The 26,240-nt window shown below is 43.7% G+C and overlaps 1 protein-coding gene across 5 annotated transcripts in view; it reads left to right on the top strand.

Moving 5' to 3' along the window:
- Positions 1-26,240, top strand: part of LOC143280094 (glycogen debranching enzyme-like) — an 80,883-nt gene that overhangs the window by 18,330 nt on the left and 36,313 nt on the right. For 2 of the 5 annotated variants that reach the window (XM_076584628.1, XM_076584626.1), the window contains exons 7-17: positions 1,399-1,519; positions 4,577-4,609; positions 10,281-10,493; positions 13,097-13,230; positions 14,581-14,768; positions 15,954-16,077; positions 16,581-16,744; positions 21,138-21,239; positions 22,312-22,443; positions 23,215-23,365; positions 24,202-24,421. In XM_076584628.1, the coding sequence (XP_076440743.1) occupies positions 1,399-1,519; positions 4,577-4,609; positions 10,281-10,493; positions 13,097-13,230; positions 14,581-14,768; positions 15,954-16,077; positions 16,581-16,744; positions 21,138-21,239; positions 22,312-22,443; positions 23,215-23,365; positions 24,202-24,421 (1,582 nt within the window). The remainder of the gene's footprint in view (positions 1-1,398; positions 1,520-4,576; positions 4,610-10,280; positions 10,494-13,096; positions 13,231-14,580; positions 14,769-15,953; positions 16,078-16,580; positions 16,745-21,137; positions 21,240-22,311; positions 22,444-23,214; positions 23,366-24,201; positions 24,422-26,240) is intronic. The other 3 variants (XM_076584627.1, XM_076584630.1, XM_076584629.1) reach the window with 3 other exon arrangements.

Raw genomic sequence — 26,240 nt, 5'->3', positions numbered from 1 at the left:
TGAGCACATGTACGTATGCATATGCATGTCTCTGCATGATTGTGTGTGTGTGTGTGTGTGAGTGAGTTTGAGGAGGGAGGGAGGGGAATGTGGATGTGATATGCTTTGCCCCATCTGTGGAGCAGACTGCTGGATATAGTAACCTTGTCTCCCACACACATCCATTATGTCAGCCCATATTTATTTTGCTTTACTAAAATTTGGATATTACAAAAAAGGCCCTGTTGGTATTATAGCAGCTTTACAGTTTGGAACCATGAAGGCTTTGCCTCTGTTTTACTTTTACCTGATCTCAAAAGCATTAGGTGTCAGAGGTGTCAGGCACGCACACGTATGCACGCATGCGTGTATGCATGCACACACACATGGACATGCACGTACACACACATGCATGTGCACACGCACGCGCACACACGCGCATGCGCGTGCGCACACACACACACATATAGACACACACAGAAACATACACGATTACATGTGCGTGTGTACAGAATTTGTTTCAAACTGGATTTTGACAGATATATGGTCTTTAGTCATAACTGCATAAATACGTGAAGATAATGGACTTTGAAGTTATGTGGCCTTTGAATTAAGCTGTTTTCATGGTATCGTTTTCTTACACTCTCAGTTTGGTCGAATCTATATGTCATATGCAGGGAATAATGCCTGCAGTTAAAAAAACAACAACAGATAGTTGACTTAAGTTGACATTATTTTTATTGAAAGTGTTGCGTGTTCCTTTCTTCTTTGATATATTTTTTTAGTCACCTGTGTCACCCCACACCCCAACTCCACCAGTTTTCACACTGCATATAAACTCTTTATGTCAGTTACAGCTGATTAATGACAGTAACCATTGTGCTTTATCAGTGACTATATTCATATCACATTTTCCCCCACATAAGTGTAATCATGGGATACAAATAAAGAAGAATAGGTTGAAAGTGGGTGGTTGGGGGGTCTTGTAAGGGGGGGGGGGGTAGGGGGGGCTATAGGGGGGTAGACACTCACATGTTTGCACAAAATCATGTTGAAAAGAGGTCAGAGTAATCCCCACCCTTAATCCACCTGACAGTGCTGGGATTGGAACCACTGATGTTGCACCTGTAGGGATGGGGGTAGGGGGGGGCTATAGGGGGGTAGACACTCACATGTTTGCACAAAATCATGTTGAAAAGAGGTCAGAGTAATCCCCACCCTTAATCCACCTGACAGTGCTGGGATTGGAACCACTGATGTTGCACCTGTAGGGATGCAACAACTTTGCTTCATGTGTTATTAACAAGGCTGAACTCATGAAACGACTTGGGATTTCTAGGGTTTTGGTGTGTGTAAGTTTGGTCTTGTGTCATGGTTTCATCTGGATGGTAGCTTGATTCATATTGTTTTTTGCTGCAGAGAATCGTGGTCATCCCTGCTCACCAGGTGGTGAGGTGGGCATCAAACAAGATGCAGATTTCCGTCGGAACCAGTGCACTGTTGATGTGCAACAAGCACTCCTGCATTTCAACACAGATCGGTAAGTATCAGGATGAGGATGGTAGTTATGATGGTGTAATGTTGATGGAGAGATCTTTGTCTTCTGATGAATGTTGTGTTCTGGAGAGAGTTTGGCTTTGTTCTGTATTGTGGTGCTGTGATGTGTATCTAAATTAGATTAGCAGTTTTCCTGGATGAAAGTGTAAAATTTCTTTAAGACAGTATAAAGCTTTGATGACATTTTTCTTTTCAGTAGAAAATTCGAATGAAATTAGTTTTAGAAAAGTTTTAGTCTTAGAAAATGGAACATTTATTTGGCCGAATGCCATCAAAAGAGGAGATATTATCAGAACAGAAACAAAAGGTCCTTTGACAGCCATATGCTCTTTAGTATTCTAAGATATACCTTTCCCTTCTGCTTTGCTTCTCTTTGATTTTTATTGATATGTATTTTGACTTCTTCTTTTTTCTTTTCAAAGCAGTCCTTCTCAGTCTCCTCTGCTGTGTGGGAGCAGTCAGATAAAAAGGTTTACATGTCAGATAAACACAGTCCTTCTCCCTTCTCTCTCACTCTCCCTGTGTTTCTTCTTCCCTTACACTCTCTCTCACACACATGCATGCGTGCACTTGCTCACTCTTTTGCTCAAACTTTTTTCTTTGAAATCAAAACTGTCTCTGCAAATTTACAATGATTCTTGGCCTTTATTTGGGATTCCAGCTTACAGCATGGAAGCTGGAACTAAACATTCTCAAAAACGTGGTATGGATTATAAATATCTTGTTATTTGGTATTAAAAGACAGCTTTTTAAACTCTTCATCTTTTCATTTGCTCTGCTTTGACTTCTGTGCTTACTCCGTTGAATATTTACCAATAAGATAATCGGAAAAGTGTAACAATTACTACTGTAGTCTCTTCAAGTTACGGTTTCTTGGTACAAAGAGCCTTTCCCATTTTACAGTTAACCTGTCCAAACTTATCATGATGTGACGATATTGAATTCGTCAGTATAATGACAAATGGGGAGTGGGGAATGTAAAAGCATATGTTCCTAAAATCCTAACATTGGTTTTTTTATTTCATTTTATTTTTTACTTTTATTATCCAAAAACCGTGCTGTAATTTTTTGCTTTTAAGGTGCTACTGTCTTATCGGCCATATGCGCCCAATGTGTGTCTGAGAACAAGATTCTGACCACATTGAGCCACCTAACACAACGGCCTCTATATATGGCAACATCATTTATCACAATAAAAGCGCACGATCACGCTGATCAGCAACAGGTCAGTCTAACCACTGTTTGATATGACATTGTTCATGTCCACCATCAAATCGCATACTACACAAAATTTCCAACAGAACGTGATCACAGTTCATCCTTCAGCCTCGAGCGGTGTCTTGAGTTGGGGATAAATTTATGGTGTGAAAGAAGAGAAATCAGAAGTGAACTGCATTTTCTGAAAGCAGAATGCAAAGCAAAATGGCAGATAGGACTGCAAAGCAGGGCTAGCAGACTGGATTCTGATTGAACAGGTTAATGAACTGAGGCTTTGCAGCAGCATGCATTTGACTGAATTCTGTAAAAGCGTATGAAAAAAAGCGTAAGAGAAGAAAAAGAAAAGAAAACGGGCAGAGATAACAGAGAAGACAAGCGGAGTAGCAGAGCCAAGTCAGCAGGCAGACAAAAACAAGTCGATTCCAATTTAGTTTTCGGAAGTTGAGGTCACTACTCGGAAAACAACATATGTTGTTAGAAACAAAATGGGGGACTTTCGCCTTACACCAGATGTGGCTTATCGGATGTGTGTGCTTTTTTTAGCTCAAAATAACTCTTTTCTTTAAATGAATGGGGTTCGCCTTATGCACTGCAGTGCCTTTTAGGCCAAAAATTACAGTAAAAACATATGTTCTTAACATTGTTTTAATTTTATTCACCTTTATTTATTCACACTTTGTGTGAAAAAGTACTTTTCAAAGTAAGAATTATCATTTTGGAACTACTTTTACAACAAGTTACCATTTGTTTAAGGCTTCATTTCAGACAGGGTATGCTCTTATTTAATTTTTCTGATTTGTCCTCTGTGGATTACAGGCTTTTTCTGCTGCCTGAAGGAATTATGCTTTGAAAAAAAACTTTTTTTTTTAAAGATTCAAAGTTAGGAAAAAGATTTTAGCATAGAAAAGAGTTTGTATGATTTTAGCAAAGAAAAGAGTGTGTGGTATATTAGGTTTTTTTGGGGGGTAGGAATTACGGCAGTAAAACAGTAGATATAAAAAAAATTTTTTAAAATGTCTACAAGGTCCAAAGATGGGAACAGCCGCTGTGCCCAGACCATTAATTGTGTAACTGTGTCTGCTGATTATCAGAGATATTTTCAGGTAAAGGGGAGTTGTTTAAAACAAGAAAATGAGTCTTTGCCAGCTAGAAAGAGGTGTGTTTTACAGTATGATGGTCACTGATGAAAGTAGTGGACTTTTGAAGGTCATACGATAGGACAAGTACGTTAGATGAAATGCAGGTTTGGTCAGTGGCAGAACGGTTTTCACAGATGGTGCAGGGGAGTGGGAAAGAAAGGGATGTGTTTGGAAGAAAGTGTATTGGAAAGTGAGTGGGAGCCAGGGGGAGCAGACAAGGGGGTGGCATGAGTTTGAGGGGAATGGGGGAACAGTAGAGAGTTTATTTATGTCCAAAGTGATTTTGCAAGGGCATGAGGTCATCATTGCATCCAGACAGTTTTATGAGGAAATAGCTTAAATCCATGAAATTGGGTGAAAAACTGCTACAGTTCAAAAAGTTTTATCAGAAGTCCGCTTCCAACAAAGAATGTTGAGTGCATGTATCCAGACGTGTAACTTGTAGCCAATCTTTGTTTTGGATGTGTAACCAGTCTGTGTTTTGGAGTTTGTGTACAGTCTGTGAATGTTGCTGTTGTGTTTTGTGCCCCACAATGGGGAGTCATTCTGGTTTTAATTTCTGGTTTGAAGACTGATATATATATAAAAAAAAGAAAAAAGAAAAAAAAAGAACAGAAATAAAGACATTGTGTGGAGCACCCAAAAAGTGCCATGAAGTTACACTCTGGCGCTTTTTGTGGCAGAAATATGGCCTCTCAAGGTGACACCGGGGACAGGTATTTGTTGAGGATTTCACCTCTTGGTATTTTTTTATGGGGGATTCCCCACATTATGGTTTCACTGCTGAGTTTTGGTATGCTTTGTTATATTGCCTTTTGCTTCTGCCAACTTAGCTGTAAGTATAGAGAAAATGCTTTTCTTTTGAATGCATTTTTTTTTGTTTTGTTTGGCAGGTTGTTTTTTTGTGGGTTTTTTTGTGTGTGTGTGTGTTGTTTGTTTTTTGGCGTTATTTTTGTTTGCTTTTGGGAATGAGGCATTGACAGCTGTTGCTTCAGCATGGCACGGTGATTGTTGTGAAATGTCTGTGTTTGTCTTTTCAAGTGCTTGGTTGGTTTCGTTTCTTTCTCTCAAAGTAAGTTGACTGACCCAGGGACTGGGCTGTTTTCTTGCAGTTGCACCAGAGTGTTAGAAATATGAGGGCATCTGTTCGATTCTCACAAAATATTACCTTTAAAGGATATTTTTGGAGACGTGTAACTAAAGAGCACTGCATGCTTTACAGTGACACTAAGAATGGTCTTGTTTCTGGCGCTCAAGTCTTCAGAAGCTGATGTGTGTGGAGAAGCCCTACCTAACTGAGCACTTGCTTTTGCTCTCCGCTCCACCTGTCCTGAACTGTTGAACATATTGGACTTTCAAGTGAGGGGACAGAAAGCCCAGTCAGAGTGAAAATGAACGCTTTAGTATTTCAGTCTAGGAGAAAGGTGGCTGCAGAAACTGTACGAGTGGTCTGTACTTTTGTCTTGAAAATATCCCTTTAAGTATGGAAAAAACGGCACTGTCTCCCAAGACTGCAGTTCTACTTGGCTGTTTTGAAGCACTGGCGTGTTTGCTCATGGCTGTTGCCTGTCACATCTGATTTTGTCTGTTTTATCTCACAGGCCAAAAGTGTTTTGATTCAGGTGGCTGTGAGTAAAGTAGTGGCTGTTTCTAGCATGTAGTATAGAAAAGTTTGATCAGATTTTAGTTGGCTTTTCTCAGTCACTGCCCATTGGTGGTTTGTTTCGTTTATCCACAGTTTTTTGTTTTGTTTTTTTTGTTTTTCTAACATGGTGCCTTGTAACAAAAGTCTGGTTGTGGCAGCTTAGTTTGCCCATGTGAAGATCATTTGCCATGTTAATCATATTAACTTATTTTAATATGGTATGTGGTGGAGAAAGGTGATACAGTAAACGCCCCCCCCCCCCCCCGACACACACACACCCCCAAAAAAACAAACAACCCCCCCCCACCCACCCAGCAAAACCCATAATGTTAACAGTGGAAATTATTGGATGATACCCCGAAAGGGAGAGATGGAATGGAGTTAAAACGTCCTGCCATCCAGTTTGTGGGATATTTTTTTTCTTTTCATTTCATTCCTACATCATTGCCTGTTTTGAGTTCAGGCAAGTGATGGGAATGTGAACAGTAATTGAATTTTGAGTTTGTAGTATTTTGATTTATATGAACTGGTTTGGTTGCAGTGGGTGTGCCTTGATTTTACCTCTCTCTCTTTTAAGATAAAAATCTGTGGTTCCTCTGTCCGCATATTATATGTATATACATTTACATAATTTTGTCATCACATGGATGAAAATTGGTGTCGTTGGCAGTTGTCCAGAGGAATTTGTTGGTCTGTTTTTGCGGGAGGAAAAGTGAGAAATGGCAGTTGCTGTGATGCTGTTGTCACACGGGTTTTAATTTTCAGTTAGTTACTGTTTGACAACCATCCCAACAACTTTGAAAGTTGATGGCCGTACTGATGCTTTTCACTAAACAATGTCATAATGCCATGGAATTACTCCGTGTTTTGGAGCTTTTTTTGCTCCCTTTTTTTATGTGCCAGTCAGAATACTCTTGGTCACAGTTCACACCAGAACTGTGGAAAACTTGCCTTTTGGTCTCTGATGTATCTGCCCATGTATCATGTTCCTAAACTAGCTTTTGACATGGAGGGCATGAGATGCTAGATGCAGAATAGACACTCAGTTAAATATGGAGCAAGTTCCCTTATTTTTTTGGGGAAAAAAAACAACCACCAACAGACAACAAAGCATCTGCATAAAGTTCCTACAGCAGGGAAAATCAAAATTGTTAGGCAGTATGTGATGCAGCCTGCCAGAGATTTTCTACAAGAAAGCTTTGAGAAAAGAGCTCAAGTCATTTTGATAAACCGTCTGGGTCTTGATCAGTCAAATTGCCCATTGGAATAGCTCAGACTAGGCTTCTTATTATTTAAATCAGTTACTCATCTGAGGTGAGCATTTTCTTTTAAGAATTTATGGGTCCCCTTGTAGTTTTTTTCTCTGTATCATAATAATGGTGTTACACAGACTGGTGTTTGAGGGGTGGAAGAAAGTTGCATCAAAATTCAAACGTCTGGAGGTAGAATTTCAAGATGTGCCATATGAAATATCTGTCTACCATTACATAAGACTTGAATAAGTCCATCCTGTTTCATTGATAATTATATATGTACAGCTGAGGAGGAAAACACCTGAAGTTGCTTCTGTTCTAATACGAAGGTGGCTTCATGTTCAGGGTCATGGGGGGTAGGGGGGGGGAGGGGGGCTGGAAATAGTCTGGTTATAAACCACAGTTGGGTTTGTGTTCTGGCTTGATGGAAAGCCACATCAGGACAGTCGCTTGTCACTGGTAGTGGTGCAGATATGAATTGCCATTTTGTCAATATCAGCTGCTGATTGCACTGTATTCTTCTATACACTTTAACTTACTATTTTTCTTTTCTCGATTATGTTAGCGTGCCACCACCCCCTTCCTCTCCCACACCTTCCCTGTCTCCCCAAAGAATGTATTTGTGAGTTCAGAGTATGAATCATATTGATTCTGATGTATATGTGTGCATTAATACAGTCAGCCTTATCCGCCCACTCACTTTCTCACATGCACACACACACACAAACCCAGACCCACACAGACACCGACCCCTCCCCAGAGCCCCCTCCCCCCACCCCACACGCACACACACACACACACACACACACACACACACACACACACACACACACACACACACACACAGACTATCTGCTACACAGTGCATGCATTTTCATGATTCAGATTATCTAATGAACCAGTCCTGTCATGATTCAGATTATCTAATGAAACAATCCTATGACTAAAAAATTTGAATTGTACCACAGTGCTCATGGATACATGTAGACACACGCATTTACAAATGCACAAGAATCCTTACACACTAAAACACATATTTTCATACATTCATGGGTGTATGCATGAGCATGATTGTGTGTGCGTGCGTACATGCATGCATGCATGTGTGGACTCTCTTCCCCCCCTCACCACCCCCCCATTACACACACAAACACTCTTGACATGGATGGTACGCCCGTATGGTATGTATGTGAAAGTACGTGCACCCATTCCACACCACACACACGTGTGTTGACATACTCGCACTGTATGTACAGACATGCGTGAATGCACAGAATTATCTATCCCGTGAAGAACCCAAATGATAGCAGTACTATTTTGGGTATGTGCATGCACCTCCAACATGAGATCATCCACATATGCACACTTCCCCAGCCCTGCATGTGAATGTGTGCACACAGCACATTCTCTGGGATGCCTTCAGTCTCCCGTTCTTCCTCCCTCTCATCCCTTGTATGCATTCATGCAGTGGTAATGCATGCATGTGAGCGCATACATAGATTTGCCGACAGATTTGTAATCAGGCTTGTAAAGCATACACAGAATCACTCGTATCTCTCTGCGCTTTATAAGTCTCAACATCCCTTGTGTTTAAAAAAAATAAGAAAAAAAGAAGAAGAAGAAAGTAATATGTCAAGAGTTATATGTACTTGTGTCTTGTTGACAGTAAAGTTGTTTTTCCAGCTGCCTTTGTTTAAGTTTGATGGTGGGGTTTTTTTGGTTTTTTTTGTGTTTTGGGGTTGTTGTTTTTTTAATTTTTAAAGATTTATGTGTGAGTTTCACTTGTGAGAGAGGAGTCCCAGTTTTCATGCATATTTCCCTAATGTTTTATCTCCATTTTGTGACACTTAGATTGCAGCTTTGCTGATTGAATCGAGTTTATGGAATATATCTCTATCTATCTATCTATCTATCTATATAAAATCTAAAAAGAAAACAGCAATTACACACAGACACACACTTGTATGCATTCATGTCCATTTCTCAGTGTCTATTCCTATAATGAGACTGAAGAGTGTTTTAAATCTGTTAGCTCATGTGTCAGTTGTATTTTAGGAGGCTTCTCTTTTCGATGACTGGCACCAGCCTGTTTTAAATGATAGTGTCTTTATTGTTGCTGTCGTTGTTGCTGTTTTTGCCTTTTTCAGACATCTTCCGTTTCTTGTGGATTATTTAAATTTCAGTTTCTCAAGATGATTGTTAATGCATTCAGACAAATCCATATTCACTACACCGCATCTGCTAAGCAGAATTCTGACCAGCAGCGTCAGCTTGGTCAGGCCTTGGATAGTCTTTCTAGCTCTTTTCTATCTCTGTCCCTCACTCTTTCTCCTTTCCTCTCTCTCTCTCTCTCTCTCTCTCTCTCCCCCTCTCTCTCTCTCTCTCTCTCTCTCTCTCTCTCTCTCTCTCTCTCTCTCTCTCTCTCTCTCACACACATTGTCTGTTTTTCAGTCTTCCTCTCCATTATTCTCAGTCTTTATCAGTTATTGCTCCATTGCCTCTCCTTTTCTTTTGAAGAAAGCAGTTTTCCTCCTTTCTCTTTGTTGTTTGCCATAACACACACACACACACACACACACACACACACACACACACACACACACAGAGAATAATGTGCAGTAAAGAAAGTTGTCACACACACATATATATGCACACTTATGTGCAGTAAACAAGGTTTTTTTGTTTGTTTGTTTTTTCTTAGAGAATATAGCAGAAATGTGGAATGCAGGACTAATTTGTTGATGCATGATTTTTATTTTATGGAATAAATAGACATCTATGTGTGTTTGTGTAAGTTGTATATATATATATACATATATATATATACATATATACATATATATACATACACTGCCCTCACCTTCCCAACCCTCCCTACGTTATTATGTGTTTGTTATTATATATGGCACAGGAGAAAATAGGATCCCACCACCACCACCACCACCACCACCACCACCACCAGGGTTCAAATTTAGCAGGTGCCCGGGTGCAAATGTTTCAAAAAGTTGGCTTCATATTTTCTGTTGAGAGTGCCCAGTTAGCACTCAGAAAATTGATAGAGGCAAAAGAAAATTAATTAAAAGACACAACAAGAAAGCAAGTTCGATCACGGTCGATCGAAATGGAAAGTGTCAACTGCTGCAGCTGACTTCGCAGAGCAGCATCTTTGCTCGTGCGCAGTCGGATGTTGACGTTCATGGCGCATTAGCAGCGAACGATGTTTCCCATTTTAATGTTAAAAGAAAGGCTCCCGAATCAGAGATGAAAGATCAGGATGGCAAAAAGAGTAAACAGCAGGAGTATGAATCAAAGTGCCAGCATGTGTACAATGAAGCCTGGCAGAAGGACTTACCTTGGCACATTTTATTTCATTTTATTATGCCCGACTGGCACTAAGAAAAAAAAAAGAGTTAAATTTGAACCCTGACCACAATGCATGTGTAATTTTGTTATTGTTTATTTTTATTTATTTATTTTTCTCCATTGCAGCCCTAATGTGTTCAACCGCTCTGACAGGGTGGACAAGTGCTGTGAGGCCCTGCAGCGCCACCTGGAGCACCTGAACGCCCAGAAGGAGGCGGAGGTGAGGGACCACCTCCACACGGCTGTCCACAACTTTGTGGCCAATGCCCGCTACCGCTATGTGGCCGGCGACGGGCCCCGCCTAGGGAAGGTGACCAGGGAGGAGCCTCTGATGCACAGGTGTGTGTTGGAACGGAAGTTCTGGGTTCAGTTCAGTTTCAGTTTCTGTTTCTCAAGGAGGTATCACTGTGTTTGGACAGATCCATATACACTACACCACATCTGCTAGGCACATGCCTGACAGCAGCATAACCCAACGCGCTTGTCAGGCCTTGAGTGCATGCTTACGTATTTGTGTACCAATCAGAGTGGATTTCTTTCTGCATAATTTTGCCAGAGGACAACACGCTGGTTGCCATGGGTTCTTTTTCAGTGTGCCAAGTGCATGCTGCACACGGGACCTTGGTTTATCATTTCATCCGAAAGACTAGACGCTCAGTTTGATTTTCCAGTCAAACTTGGGAGAAAGGGCAAGAGCGGGATTCAGGTAAACCCATGCCCTCATGGACTCTCTGTGTTGGCAGCTGAGCATCTTAACCATTCTGCCACTTTCCTCCCCATAGTTCTACCCAGTGAGAAGGCGCCACCCCAGAAACATGGTTTGAATATGTGTAATAGCTATCTATCTGGGCAAATCAGTTCCTGTCTTAACTCAGCCTGGGTGTCAGTCACTTACATCACAGCTCGCGTCACTCAGTTGATGCGAGTTTTTGTCCACGTAACTGTAACTTCTGAATGGGATACCAGGTGTATGATACCGTATATATATAAAGTCTCTTGCAGTTCATTATTTCTAAGAACATGGATGTGTCTTGTTACCAGTGTTATTTTCTGCATACCACGGATTTGAACTGCCGTGTTTGCAACAGATGTTCTGTGATAGCTCTGCCATTAATAGAAATAACAATAATAATTAGTATTTGTTTAGCGCTAAATCTTGTGCAGAGACGAAGCGCTTTCACACCAGTCAGTCACACGCATGCATAACTTTACACTGAGGGGAAGAAAACTGAAAACAAGGAAGGGGCTGATATGTTATCTTGGGAAGAGGTGGGTTTCAAGGCCAGACTTGAAGGAGCTGAGTGCAGAGACCTGATGAAGTGAAGGAGGGAGCTCATTCCAAATGCAAGGTCCAGAGACAGAGAAAGAGCAGTGGCCAACAGTGGAGTGTTTGAACCTGGGTATGTGTAAACAGAGTGGATCCAAAGCCGATTGTGGAGAGCAAGATGGGTTGTAGATGTGAAGGCAGCCACAGAGATGGGATCATTTTTAGTTTATCATCACCCTTGATTGATTTTGCATGTGTGTCTATATCAGTATATGTGTGATATATATATATATATATATATATATATATATATATATATATATATATATATATATATATATATATATATATTTAATTACACATACTTAACATATATATATAATCACACACACACACACACATATATATATATTTATTTATTTTATTATTTAGATATGTGCGTGCATGTATGTGTTGGTAGTACTATTGTCATTTTCTCAGCAGCTGCTTATTGTATGGGCAGCAGCAAACTTTGTGCAACAGACAGTAGGTCCTGATGAAGTCTTTCCAGACATAGATGCACAAAACACCACTATGTGCAAGGCAGAGTGACAAAAGCGTCAACATTAGAACTGCTGATTTTTTTTTTTTTTTTTTTTTTTTCAACTCCGCAGGCATGTTTTGGAATGATCACTTTTCCTGCATGAGCCAGGGTGTTTGGTTGTTTTATATGGGACAGGAAAAGAATAGAAATATTGATATTTCTTTTAAAAGATTCTCTTTTTAGCTTATGTTTTACTTACAGTGGATAGAAGACAACACATACCTATATGTGTGTGTATCGTTTATTCCAGCTACAAATCTCCACGGAATAGCAACCTTGAAGCATCACAGAAAGAAATGTCATTTGTGTGTATCTTTCATTCCAGCTACAAATCTCCATAGAATAGCAACCTTGAAGCATCACAGAAAGAAATGTCATTTGTGTGTATCTTTTACTCCAGCTACAAATCTCCATAGAATAGCGACCTTGAAGCTCCACAGAAAGGAATGTCATGATGCATGTGTTTCTTTTATTCCAGCTACAGATCTCCTCGGAATAGCAACCTTGAAGCTCCACAGAAAGGAATGTCATGATGCTTGTGTTTCTTTTATTCCAGCTACAGATCTCCTCGGAATAGCAACCTTGAAGCTTCACAGGAAGGAATGTCATGATGCTTGTGTTTCTTTTATTCCAGCTACAGATCTCCTCGGAATAGCAACCTTGAAGCTTCACAGAAAGGAATGTCATGATGCTTGTGTTTCTTTTATTCCAGCTACAAATCTCCTCGGAATAACAACCTTGAAGCTTCACAGAAAGGAATGTCATGATGCTTGTGTTTCTTTTATTCCAGCTACAGATCTCCATAGAATAGCGACCTTGAAGCTCCACAGAAGGGAATGTCATTTGTGTGTTTCTTTTATTCTAGCTACAAATCTCCATGGAATAGCGACCTTGAAGCTCCACAGAAGGGAATGTCATTAGTGTGTTTCTTTTATTCCAGCTACAGATGTCCATGGAATAGCGACCTTGAAGCTCCACAGAAGGGAATGTCATTTGTGTGTTTCTTTTATTCCAGCTACAGATCTCCATGGAATAGCAACCTTGAAGCTCCACAGAAGGGAATGTCATTTGTGTGTGTTCCTTTTATTCCAGCTACTTTGTGGTACCAGCGAACCACGAGGGGAGTGTGGATAAGGCAGAGGAAGCCATGAACAGGGAGCCGGAGAAAGTGATGGCCTGCAATGGATGGGTCATGGGGGATGACCCTTTGAGGAATTTTGCGGAAGGTGAGTGAGTAACTAACTTGTCAGGTCGTGCGTGTGTATGCCTGGCATTGTGGTGGGTATTTATGCAGGTGTGGGCATGTAGGAGTTGCTGGTTTGTTTGTTTCTGCGCAGTGTGTATACATGTACGTGTGATTTGGAAGGGACACGGGATATACCCTACTTTGGGATACTTGAGGTTTTTTATGATGCATGAAAATCAGAAAAATCTTGATGAGAAATCACTTTAAACATGCATCAAGGCAGTCAATATTTGCAAGGAAGTAAATGTACTCGTGTGACAAGCTGGACTGTTGATAATGCAGTTACCTCTAAAGTGCAGAAATATCCGCGCACAGGAGTGAAAGACTTGATGATTCTTTGAACATATAAAGCATTTTGAGGCCAAATGAGAAAAAGCACTGAATTATTGTATATTATTATTGTTGTTATTTTTTCTTTATCTTACGATGAATTAGCACACACAAAATAGTTACTTCCATTAAGAGTTCACAACTGTTTACAGTATTAAAGTCATCAGCGGGGCAATTTTTTAAGGTGGTTAATCAGAATAAGTATAAAAGAGTGCCACCGGTGTGATGTAGCAGCTTTGCAGTATCTCCTTTGGAAGGTGGCTTGAGGGTGGTGCCTTGACATTGGTGGGTAGCCCGAACAGTCGCCTTGCATTGATAGCTGCTGCGGATTGCTGGCACTGAGATATCCACAGAATAGAGTGTATCTGGGGAAAAGGAGGATGTGAGAGTTAGGCCACTGAGAGAATGAAAATGGGGTGGTTTTAACCAAGAAATATGTCCCATCATTGGAAGCTCATGTCAGTTACGTTTATTACTTCAGAGTGGATTGAAGTTTGTGTGTGTTTTGTGTTGGGTTAGCAGTAGGAAGGAAGCGTTATAGGAATAACGGTGGGAATCTTTCAGTCTCGGGAGACTTTGGAGTTAGGCTCTAATGTTTGTGGTTCTAGCATGGCATGAGTTGTGGCTTGACAGGTCAATTGGAGAATGACAGTCTCTCCCACATTTTGCGAGATGAAAGTCTGATGCTGGTCTGTCTGTCAAGACTCTTGGCCTTTCTTTGCCCCGTTTCCTCTGACTGTTGGGCAAGTGTCTCTACAAACAGGAGAAAGGTCTTTCTGCACTGTCTGCCTACAGGATGATCGTTTGGAGACTGCAGCTTCCCACGTGTGCCTGGGTTGATGCCTACAGTCTAAAGTTTGTTGGTTTTTTTTGGGTTTTTTTGTTTTTGTTGTTCTTTGTAGCACAGTTGGGATCTGCCGGCAGGGCTGTGATAGAAAAGAAAATGCTTGACATGATTTTAGAATAGTGTGATAAAGCCGTCCTGTCTTGATGTTGGCAGAGTCACATGTGTACCTGCGGAGGGAGCTGATCCCCTGGGGTGACAGCCTGAAGCTGCGCTATGGCCAAAAGCCCCAGGACAACCCTGTGCTGTGGGCCCACATGAAGAAGTACGCTGAGGACACCGCCTCCATCTTCCACGCCATCCGTCTGGACAACTGCCACAGCACCCCCATTCACGTGGCTCAGGTACAGCAACACTTCTGGCCTAAGGAAGAGGCCTACTCTTGATGAATGACATCTTTAGCCTGGTCACATTGATTCTTTGAATTTAGGCATGTTTCCACCAAACGTTCACTGGATTGATAATTCTATTTAACGTTCAGGTTTTCTGCGATACATGGTAGTTGATGGTGTATTCTGTGGTGTGTGTGACTCACAATAATTCAGGGAAAGACACACATGTGGCTACCACTGATCTAAAATAGATCAGTGGTGTGCTTCCCTTGTGAACCCTGTGGAGTAAATCATCTTGTTTTTAAACAGCAGCACATAGTTCAGTGCAGTTTCTCACTATCATGTGCACGCCACAGAGAGAAAAAAAAAGCAACATGCATAAATGTGTTGTGGCCAGCCATGGCTGTTGCAGCTCTACAGCCAGTGTATTTAACTACAAATTTGGGAAACAAAATAACCGCCACTTTCTTGACTTCATCTGTTCTGATGATGAAAATCTGTTCTTTGTTTTGATCCAACAAACTCTTTTGCCAAACATTATACTTTAATGTAAGAGTGAAACATTTTACTTTGGCATCAGTGCACTCTGAATTAAGAGCACCAGCAACACAAGATTTACTCCTGTGTTCGGGAGCTTACTGATTTGCTCTTGGCCTGATATTATGCAGGGCTCTGTAATTATCCATTTGTCAGGTTTTTAAAGCATCATACTATTTCACTTCACTCCCCCTTTAAGAAAAAAGGACAAAAATACACCACTGCCCCATGCAAATGCTGGACTTTAATCCTGTTTCTTTAAGTGTTTTTTTTATTTGATTCTTTTATATAGTTGACACTGATCACTTAAGCTGTTAGAATTATCTTTGAAAGTTCATTAACATTTGAAATACATTAGATACATTTTATTAGGTGGAGGGAGGGAAAGGATTGTGTGAATGTACTATTAGCTTTAAGACTGATAAAGATATGAGCATGTCCAGTTACACAGCTGGTTCTCGCTTGGCCCATGGGCAGAATTTACATGTAGTGAGATTTCTGTTGTAGTCTGTGGTCATTTTCTTAGAGTGTATGTGTGGAGAAATTCAGGATGCTTTTGTGTGGTGCATATGAAACAAATGACAAATGTCATTCTGTTATTTGCTGCAGTGTAGGAGTAAAATTCCTAGCATAATTTTTGTCCCCTGTGGGTGCTTTCAGTACATGTTGGATGCGGCCCGTAAGCTACGACCCAATCTGTATGTGGTGGCTGAGCTGTTCACGGGTAACGAGGGCATGGACAACTTGTTCATCAACAAACTGGGCATCAACTCTCTGATCAGAGGTAGGGACACGCTGTCTGGCTCTCACCACTTTCCTGATTGTTTTCTGTGATAACAGCAGTAGTCGCTGGTTTTTTGGGTTTTTTTATGTACCATTGATGCTAAAAAAAGTAACTCATGCTTTTTGGGATGATGCTGTTTGTACAGTCCAAAAGTTGCTTGTTCTGCATGCTTTGTGCTGTGACTGTAATGAAAAAGAAAGCTGTGAAGGTCTGTTTTGATTGTGTGAGACTTGACTTTCAGTGCAGAAACAGGATCCCTAACATTAACAGTTTGGATTGGGAACAAAAACAGATTTCTTATCTAGAGTTGGGCCTTGTCTTCACTTGCACTGCTGTGTTTATGAAGTAAAATGTATAACTTTTTTTAACATCTGATGAAGGGTAAAGGCGTTAGGGGGGGATCAGTCCTTCCAGGTGACTGTGAACTGAGCATTGGTAGGACTTGGTATTAACGTGCGTGGTTTTTCCTTACAAAATGACATCTGAGTGAGTGTGCTTTTCAGAGGCTATGGCAGCTCCCAATGCCCACGAAGAAGGGCGGCTTGTGTTCCGCTATGGCGGTGTCCCTGTGGGCTCTTTCGCCCAGCCCAGAGTGCGACCCTTGGTTCCTGCAGTGGCCCATGCTCTCTTCTACGACCAGACCCATGATAACCCTTCACCTGTTGAGGTGGGTAGACTGAGTAGTCCTACACAGCTTGTGCATCTGCAAGGAGCAGACTTGCTCTTAATTTATCATATTGTCATGGTATCATAGTCAGTCGTGTCCAGCTATGACCAGCAGAACTGCAGAAGAGGCATCTGCTGTCCCAGATACCTGGGCTAGAATTTGATTCTACTGGAGAGTGTCTTACCCAAGTTAGATCCCCACTCTCTTGGCCAAGAGGGTTTTTGGACAGTCAGTGTTGGAATGGTTCCCAAGGGCCAACTAGCCCCCAAGGCTGCAGCACTATGAGCCAGTGCAATCTTGCCTCCTAGTTTGAGAGTCATAATGGAGTCTCCCGTCGGACTGATGGACAAGTAGACAGGCAGGCTTATCTGTCGGCGTGTGTCCTCATATGGGAGAAGAGGCCGATTCTGGATGCGCAGCACTTCCCACAGGTGTTGCAAGGGAAAACGTCTTCAGAAGTTGAGCCCTGTTTCCTTCGCTCACGCTTCTCCTTAATGGCCAGTGTTCTCATGTTTTCAAACGTCTTTATGCCACTGGAGCACAGCATCCTCCAGCGAGAGCGGTCAAGGGCATCAGTTTCCCAGGAAGCGATTTCTATGTCACAGGCATTGAGGTTTGTCTTCAAGGTGTCCTTGAAGCGCTTGCAGGGTCTTCCAAGTTCGCGGTGGCCTTCCTTCAGCTGGCCATTCAAGAGCATCTTCAGGATCCTGCTGTCTGTCATGCGGACAATGTGTCCTGTCCAGTGTAGCTGGCACGGGATTAGCAGGCTTTCGATGCTGGGCAGGCCGCTCCTCTCTAGGACCTGTAGGTTGGAGACCCTGTCTTGCTACTTTCTGCCGAGGATCTTTTGTAGGCATCTCTGGTGAAACTGCTCATGTTGTTGAATGTGACGGCGATACATCGTCCATGTTTCACAGCAGTACAACAAGGTGGTCAGCACAACAGCTCTGTAGGTTTTGATTTTGGTGCTGAGCCTGATGCCTTTGTTATTACACAGCCTGTTGTTGAGTCTGCCAAAGGTGGAGCTGACCTTGGCGATGCACAGTGTCACTTCTGAATCAAGGGCTCCGTTGATGCATAGGGTGCTGCCCAGGTAGCAAACCTTGTTGACTGACTTGATCTCTGTGTCATCAATCTTGATTGCAGGTGGGGGGGAGGCACTGGCACTCTGTGAGCTAGCTGGTTGGTACATGGACTCGGGTCTTGCTGAGGCTGATAGTGAGTCCAAAACGTCTGCAGGAGGTTGAGAACCTGTCCATAATGAACTGCATGTCCTTATGGGTGTGTGCAGCAAGCGCGCAGTCATCAACGAAGAACTCGCTCAACAGTGCCTCAAACACCCTGGACCTGGCATGGAGTCGCCACAAGTTGAAAAGTTTGCCATCTGTGCGAAACTGGATGTAGATGCCCTGGGCACAGTCGTGGAAGGCGCCAATCAGCATGGCAGAGAATAGAATGGAGAACAGTGTGGGTGCCAGGACGCAGCCCTGCTTCACTCCATTTACCACAGGGAACAGATCCAACATGTCAGTATTTTCCTGGCCTCTCGCCTGCATGCCATCATGGATTGACGTAATCAGCTGGATTAGGCTCTCTGGGCAGCCGAACTTTAGGAGGATCTTCCACAGACCACGGCGGTTCATCGTGTCAAAGGCCTTAGTCAGGTCTACAAAGACCATGTGGAGCTCCTTGTTCTGCTCACGGCACTTGTCTTGCATCTGGCGTATGGCAAACACCATGTTACATGTTCCACTGCCTGAGCGGAAGCCGCACTGTGCTTCAGGGATGACTGTGTTGGAGATGTGGTCAACCAGTCTGTTAAGTGTGATGCGGGCAAATGCAGAGGAGAGACATTCCACGGTGGTTATCGCAGGATGTTTTGTCTCCCTTCCGTTTGTGAATGTGGACAATTGAAGCATCCTTGAAATCCTGGATGACCTCCCCTCTCTCCCAGATAGACTGGAACAGGGCAGTCAGCTTGTCAGTCAGTACCTCGCCTCCATACTTGTAGATGTCAGCCTGGATTCCATCCACTCCTGGTGCTTTTCCTGACTTTGTCATCTTCAGGGCCTTCCGGGTCTCAGCCTTGGAGGGAGGGGCAGCTAGCAAGTCATTGACTGGTAGCTGTGGGAGGGCTGCAGTTACCTCGTCAGATATGGACGAGTCCCTGTTGAGGATGGTGTTGAAGTGCTCTGCCCAGCGGGCAAGGATGTCTTTCTTGTCTGTCAGGAGGGTGGTCTTCCAGAGTCGTTCTGTCAAACCAGTCTTTGTGGCTTCTCTGTACAAAGCCGAGTGTGTCAGCTGCTGCTGTGTACACAGCATCTCTAAAGGTGTTCCATGCCTCTTCTACATCAGTCATTGAAGGAATTTCTTGGAGGATTTGCTGCTGCAGCACGTCCTTGGTGATAGGGAGGCGGTGGATGTTCAGCTTTGTAGGGGGTTTCTGCCTGGCTGGTTGGAGCATGCGTGCAAGTCTGATGTTCATCTTGTTGCACACCAGGCGATGGTCCGACCAACAGACTGTAATGGAAACATCACCTCTGTCCCTCTGCCGGACAGTCACATAGTCCAGCATGTGCCACTGCTTAGAGCGGGGGTGCATCCATGTGTTCTTGTACTTGTCCGCTTGTTGGAAGAGGGTGTTGGTGATGGTCAGTCCATGCTGCGCGCAGAGCGAGAGCAAAAGCAGTCCGTTGGAGTTGCACTTGCCAGTGCCGTGCTGTCCTAGGACTTTTGGCCACAAGGAGAAGTCCACACCGATGCAGGCATTGAAATCCCCAAGGACGATCAGCCTGTCCTTTCTGTCTACCGCTGAAATGGTGCAGCTGAGCTCTTCATAGAAAGCTCCTTTGATGTCATCAGGGTTGGTCATCATCGGGGCATAACGGCTTCACACACAGGGTCATCAGCCTATCGTTGATCCCACGTGGAAGGCTGTCAAGCTGTCGTGCAAGTTTGGTTCATATGGCAAAGCCCACGCCTTAGGTTCTTGGGGTGCCATCTGGCTTCCCAGTGCAGTAGAAGGTGTAGTCCCCTCCAACTTCCTCCAGCTGGGTTTCACCAGCAAACCTGGTTTCGTTCAGGGCTGCTATTTCCACCTGGTAGCGATCAAGAATTCTAGCAAAGAGTGCTGTGCGTCTTTCTGGTCTGTCGTCTCTGTCTGAAAGGGTGCAAACATTCCAGGCACCCAGAGTCAGGGCATGACTCCTGGTTCTTTTCTTCTGTTGTTTTCGACCGCTAGTGTTCGATGTCCAAGTAGGTGCGGTTTCCTACTAGGTACTAGGTGAGGCAGGCTTTGTTTAGGGATCCTTTTATCTCCCCTTCCCCATGTGGGGAGAGCAGTGCTGTCCCTAAAAAGGGCTGCTCTGACACTGTGGGAGGATATGGACGCCGCATCTGCCCCAGTCTACGGCGGACGACCATCACCCCCACAGCTGCCTGTGTGCAGAGTCGTGACTAGGAAATGCCAGCAGCATCCTCTGCCTGTCCCCTTTACTACTTCTCCATTGCTGCAGGGCTTGGAAAAGCTGGGTGTTGAAGGGCTATCTTGATGTTCCGACATTAGTCTGGTTGCCTGCCTAGCACAGGTGACTTTTTTTTAGTGCTTCAAGGAGTTATGCAGTCCCTTCCCCACTCTCTCGCCTACCGATGCTCACAGTCCCACAGGTACAGATACTGCCACGTATAGGACGGCCTCGGCAGGTGCAGGTTTTTTCTTTGGAGTTCCGTCTCCTAGGACTTCCAGTCAAGGATAAGAGTCATAGTCGTTCACAAAAAACTTAAGCTGTAAATGACTTCCCACTGCAATGGAGAAACCATTGATCATACAGCTCTCACTTTGCTGTTGGCCCATCTGTAAGCTCATGTCAGTCTGGTTTAAACTTAGCATTGGGCACTGTCATGGTATGAATGTGGTAACAAACACTGCAGGTACTTTTTTTTTTCTTTTCATTCCTTCATTTCCATAGCTGTGATAGAAATACAAAGATGGAGTCACTGAGCCTTCGTGAAAGGGTTCACATTCCAAGGTCCAGAAAACTGTCAGTCAGAAGTGTTTGTGTTGAGTGGGACAGCGTTGTGAAGCTTGATGCAGACCTTGACATGAAACTGTGGAAGCTTTTACTTTCTTGAGATCTGCGTAAAGGTCTCAGCCATGTCTGCTTGCTTTGCCCCCACCCCACCCCCACCCCCCCCTGTGTTCTTTGTATTATAAAACATTTCATTTCTCAATACTGAACAACCAATACCACAGTGCTTAAAACCATGTCATGATACTTAAGATAAAATGAATTACAGTCGACTTAAAACCCATCATCACATGGCCGTGGGCAGTGAACACTGTCAGAAGGAACTCTTTTAACTGTCAGTTCTCGTTCCTTCCTTCCTGTTTCAGAAACGCTCGGCGTATGATTTGTGGCCATCAGCAGCTCTGGTTTCCATGGCCAACTGTGCCACTGGCAGCAACATGGGTTACGATCAACTGGTGCCTCATCATGTATGTTTTAGCTTTGTTTCCTTTTTTTTTTTCTTGTGGGTGGGGGTGGGGGTGTTCTGGTTTAACCTGGTACTATTTGTAATTTTTGCCAATAAAATTCAAAAAGATCTTGATAATTATCAAAAGTAGTAGTAATGATATGATAATGATAATCCAATTTATGGAGTACCTTTCCATGTAAAACATGAGCAGATGTCTTGCACAGTGTAAAGACTGATAAGTAAAACCTGCATTTAGACACTAGCATTAAAAACTTACATCCACGACCCTTTACAGACATCCAGCCCAACACAGGATGTGTACAAGCACATACAAAAACCGTTGAACACCAAACAACAACACTCATCGTACATATCATACATCACAATAAGTAAATAATGCTCATTTCATTTCACAATACTGAACACTGATACCACAGTGCTTAGAACCATATCATGATACTCGAAAACGAATTACTATTTACTCAAAACTAGTCGCATGAGTCACATCTAAAATCACAGACACTTAAAAATCAGTCTCACCTCCTCAGACAAAACTTCAACTGCATACACAGAATGCTGAAAACCAAGCACAGTATTGAAAACAAATCCCAATAGTTAGAACCAGTCACATACATTACCATGCTGAGATAATTTACCCCCACCCCCCTACCCTACCCCTTACACACACACACACACACACACACACACACACACACACACACACTGTCTCTATCACACATGTAAAAGTAATGTTATATTGAAGGAAAATGAATGGAGAATATAATATGTTCATTGTTGACAGGATGCGATAATTCCCAACCAGGGAAAGATAAGAAGTTATCTTTGAAGAGGAGAAGAAGAAAATTTGTTTATTTTCTGGGTGGAAATGGTACTGAAATATTTGGCAATGTATTACACGCAGTTCCCGCAGTTTCCAAAAACAGAAACTGGGTTGTATATACTGCATTTTGGACTTTGGTTTGATTTTATGATCCCTCATCCCAGATCCCCTCCCCCACCTTCCCTCCCCCCATATCCCCTGCTCCCCTGGTTGTGGAGTGAAACACATGGTGACGGTGTTGTGCGAACAGATTCACGTGGTGGACGAGGCTCGAAAATACCCGTCGTGGGGCCAGCAAGTCAGCCTGCAGAGCGGCATCACCAATGGCAAACGAGTGCTGAACAACCAGCACTACGAGATGGCCATTTCAGGATACAAAGAGGTGAGGGTGGAAGATGATGGTTGGTCTGTTGTACGGCATACATGCAGTTGCATCGTTTTATTTTAGAGGAGAGAAATGCAGTTTCAAAATGATGAAATGAAACTCGGGTGTTAGAATAAATTACTTCAGCGAGGACATGAATATCTGCAAGTCTCCTGTTTATAAATTCTTTTATTGTGAACAGTTGTCTTTGAGAATGAAGCTAAGCAGGGAAGACAATGGCTGGTCCGTTATATCGCATACATGCATGCAGTCACTTGGTTGCATTTTGGAGGAGGGAAAGTTACAAAACGATAAACTCTGGTGTAAGAATAAATTCGTTCAGTGAGGATTTGAATATCTGCAAGTCTGCTGTTTATAAATGCTTTTAATGTGAACAGTGTCTTTGAGAATGAAGCTAAGAAGCTTGATGATAGAATGACCACTCAGAAATGATTTTTTCCAAGCTGCACCAAGATTCCAACCACAAATCTTACATTTTGTGAGGTAGGCTTTATTTTTCAAACTGAAGAACATGTGGAATTTCAGGATACTTATATGACTGGGGGAAAAACTCACCCAGCCTTCCTTGATGAAGATTTCTCCTGTCCTTATTGAAATTTTGCATGATGATTGCTCTTTCTTTTAAGCTCATCTTTTGCTGCCCCTTTTGGTTTTTATTTTTTTAAATTTAACAACGGATGTGGTGTAGTGTATATATGGATCTGTCTGCATGCTCTTGACACCACACCTCCTTGAAACTGAAAACTGAGTGGTTGTTATGTTGTCCAGGTGTTTGTGGACCAGCTGGACAATGAGGTGACGGCAGTAACCCGCCACAACCCCCTCACTCACCAGTCGGTGATTCTGGTCGCCTGTACCGCCTTCCACAACCCACACAACCCCAACCACGAGTACTCGTTCCGCCCCGTGAGGGTGGAAGGTGAGATTGTTTCTGTCTTTCATTTTTATAGGTACACAAATATATATGCACGCACTCCAGGCCTGACTAAGCGCGTTGGGTTATGCTGGTGGTCGGGCACCTGCCTAGCAGATGTGGTGCAGCATGTATGGATTTGTATGAACGCAGTGACGCCTCCTCAAGAAACTGAAATTGAAACTTTCATTCTTAGTAGTTGTACTAAGAGTATCCAGCCTGTATGCCTGTTCATCTGATGATTCGGCGTGCAGCTCCCACGAAATAGCATGTAGGGTTATTCATTCTAGCCGCTGTCCTAGATTGAAAGATGGTGTCATTTCACTTTTGACTCATTTGCTGACGGTAGTAATAGAAATAGTTTAGAAATGGCATTGAAATGATAATAGATATAAAACTAGAATTGTTTGGAGTAGCATTGAAATATGTTCTGTCAGTGTTCACGGTCCCAGGCTTTGTCAAAGTAGTGCTTGAAAGTGTATTTCTGTGTCACTTTTGAAGACATTATTGTGTGTTGAGCAGGAAATAAGAGTGCTTGAAAGTGAATTTCTGTGTCACTTTTGGAGACATTATTGTGTGTTGAGCAGGAAATAAGACTGAAGATTTTTGTTTGTTTGTTTGCCTTCATTATAAAATGCATTTTGAAAGAAGTTTCAGGACTGGGAAAGAAATATCAGTATCTTTTCTCACAGTTTTGCTTTACAGATTCCATCTTTCTGTGTCACATCCAGAAAGCAGTCTGCATTTCATTGACATGAACAACCCTCATCATGCACATGTTTTTTAATGAATGCCTGTTTGTCAATCACACTAAACATTTGCTCCCAACCCCTCGTCAACAGGCATTGTGGAAGAGGTGCTGTTTGAAGGCACCATTCGCTGCAGTGGTGATACTCCCTTCTCCAAAGACACAAATATTATCAACGGTCTGAGCAACTACACCCTTGAAATCAGGGAGCACATCCCTATTGGCAGCAGCCAGTTCTGTTTTGAGAGTGAAAGCCACGGCGCCAAAGAGGTCGGCTTCAAGAACTTCACTCCTGGAACTGTTGTGGCCTTCAGGTAAAGCACTCAACAGGTGATGTGTGTGTGTGAGAGTTTAGAAATTGCTTATAGTGCCAAGGATATTGATAATGCTAACATTTGGTGTCATATACTGTACCATGTCAAACTGATGCAAACTAGGCCTATTGGTTTGCTCTGCTTGGAGACCATCCAACAAGGTGATTGGCCTACCTCTATCGATCTGGAAGATGCTTATTTTCATATACTCATCCATTCGGCATCCCGTCGGTACCTGAGGTTCGTGTGGAGGGACAAGGGGTTCCAGTTCCCGGCCCTCCCATTTGGTCTGTCCCTTGCCCCTTTCCTGTCTACCAAGGTGGTGCGGGAATTGGTGTCCATCGTCCGCTCGGAATCCATTTGTCTCTGTGTGTACCTGGACGACTGGCCTATCCTGGCCCAGTCGCAGGCCCTGTGCCTGAGTCATACGGCCAGACTTCTAGACCTTTGCTCCCAACTGGGCTTCCTCAGGGACCAGCAGATATGCGATCTGTCCCCACATCAGTCCTTCGACTTCTTAGGGATGAGATTCGACACGCGGTCTATGATAGTCTCTCTGGCGCCAGATCACTGGGACCGTCTGGCAGGCCTCCTCAGCCACTGGCGCCACTCCTCCCAAGATACAGCGCAGACACTTTCTTCCCTCTTGGGCATGATGGAGTCCACGGCACCTCTCATTCCTCTGGACAGGGTTCTCAAGCGCCCTCTCCAGAGGGCACTGAGGTTATGCCGGTCCCAGAGCACTCAGCCATGGGATACCCAGATATGTCTGGGCGAGTGGTTCCTCGAGGTGACATCAGAGTGGTTAATCACCCCCCTTCGGACACAGGGGGTGCCCTTAGCCCCACCTACTCTTCAGGTGGCACTCTTCACAGACGCCTCCTCCCTGGGCTTGGGAGCCCACATGGACTCACTCTATGCAGCAGGGACTTGGTCCCCGGAGGAGCGCCTATGCCACATCAATGTTCTGGAACTGGAGGCAGTTCGCAGGACTCTCCTGCACTTCATGGGGGAGGCCACTGGCAAGACCATCCGCTTGTTCACGGACAAGACGACGGTCGCATGTTATGTGAACAAATGGGGGGAGCGCACTCGGCAGACCTCTCCATGCGGACTGAGGCTCTCCTCCGTTGGTGCCACAGCAAGGGCATTGCACTTTCAGCGAGACACTGAGCAGGAAAAACCAACTTCTTGGCAGATGCTCTTAGCAGGTCCAAGAGTGTCATACGCACAGAGTGCACCCTGGACAAGGACAGCCTTCAGAGGGTGTGGGAACAGTGGTTTCGGCCGATGGTGGACCTTGTTCAACAAGAGACTTCCCACTTCCGTCTCTTCGGTTGCCGACCCAGAAGCGTGGGCAGTGGATGCTCTCTCTCTAGATTGGAGCAGTCTGATTGCCTCCGCGTTTCCTCCCTTTCCAAGTCTGTCCAAGGTGATACAGAAAGACAGATTGGAACACCCGCAGCTGATCCTCATTGCGCCGAAATGGCCAGCCCAGACCTGGTTTCCGGACCTTCAGTCCCTGACACATGTTCCCACCCCTGGAACTTGAAACCAAATCTCATCTGCTGAGGCAGCCTCGCTCGGGCACTCCGCATTCCAATCCTCAACTACTCCACCAGCACGCATGGCTGCTGTGCGGTCGGAACTGTCAGCATCACCATTGAAGTCCTCGACCCCTCGGTCGGCCTCTGTGTCGGCTGTGCTGACCCAGGGGTGTGCCTCCTCTGACCTCCTCTCCATAGTCACCAGAGCAAGGAGGCAGGGAACAGAGACTTTGTATGACTTTCGCTGGAAGAAATGGTTGCGGTGGTGTACA

The sequence above is a fragment of the Babylonia areolata genome, chromosome 3, assembly GCF_041734735.1.
Source record: "Babylonia areolata isolate BAREFJ2019XMU chromosome 3, ASM4173473v1, whole genome shotgun sequence".
NCBI classification, from domain to species: domain Eukaryota; kingdom Metazoa; phylum Mollusca; class Gastropoda; order Neogastropoda; family Buccinidae; genus Babylonia; species Babylonia areolata.
Note: the sequence above shows the minus strand (reverse complement) of the source record. Positions and strands in the feature narration are given on the sequence as shown.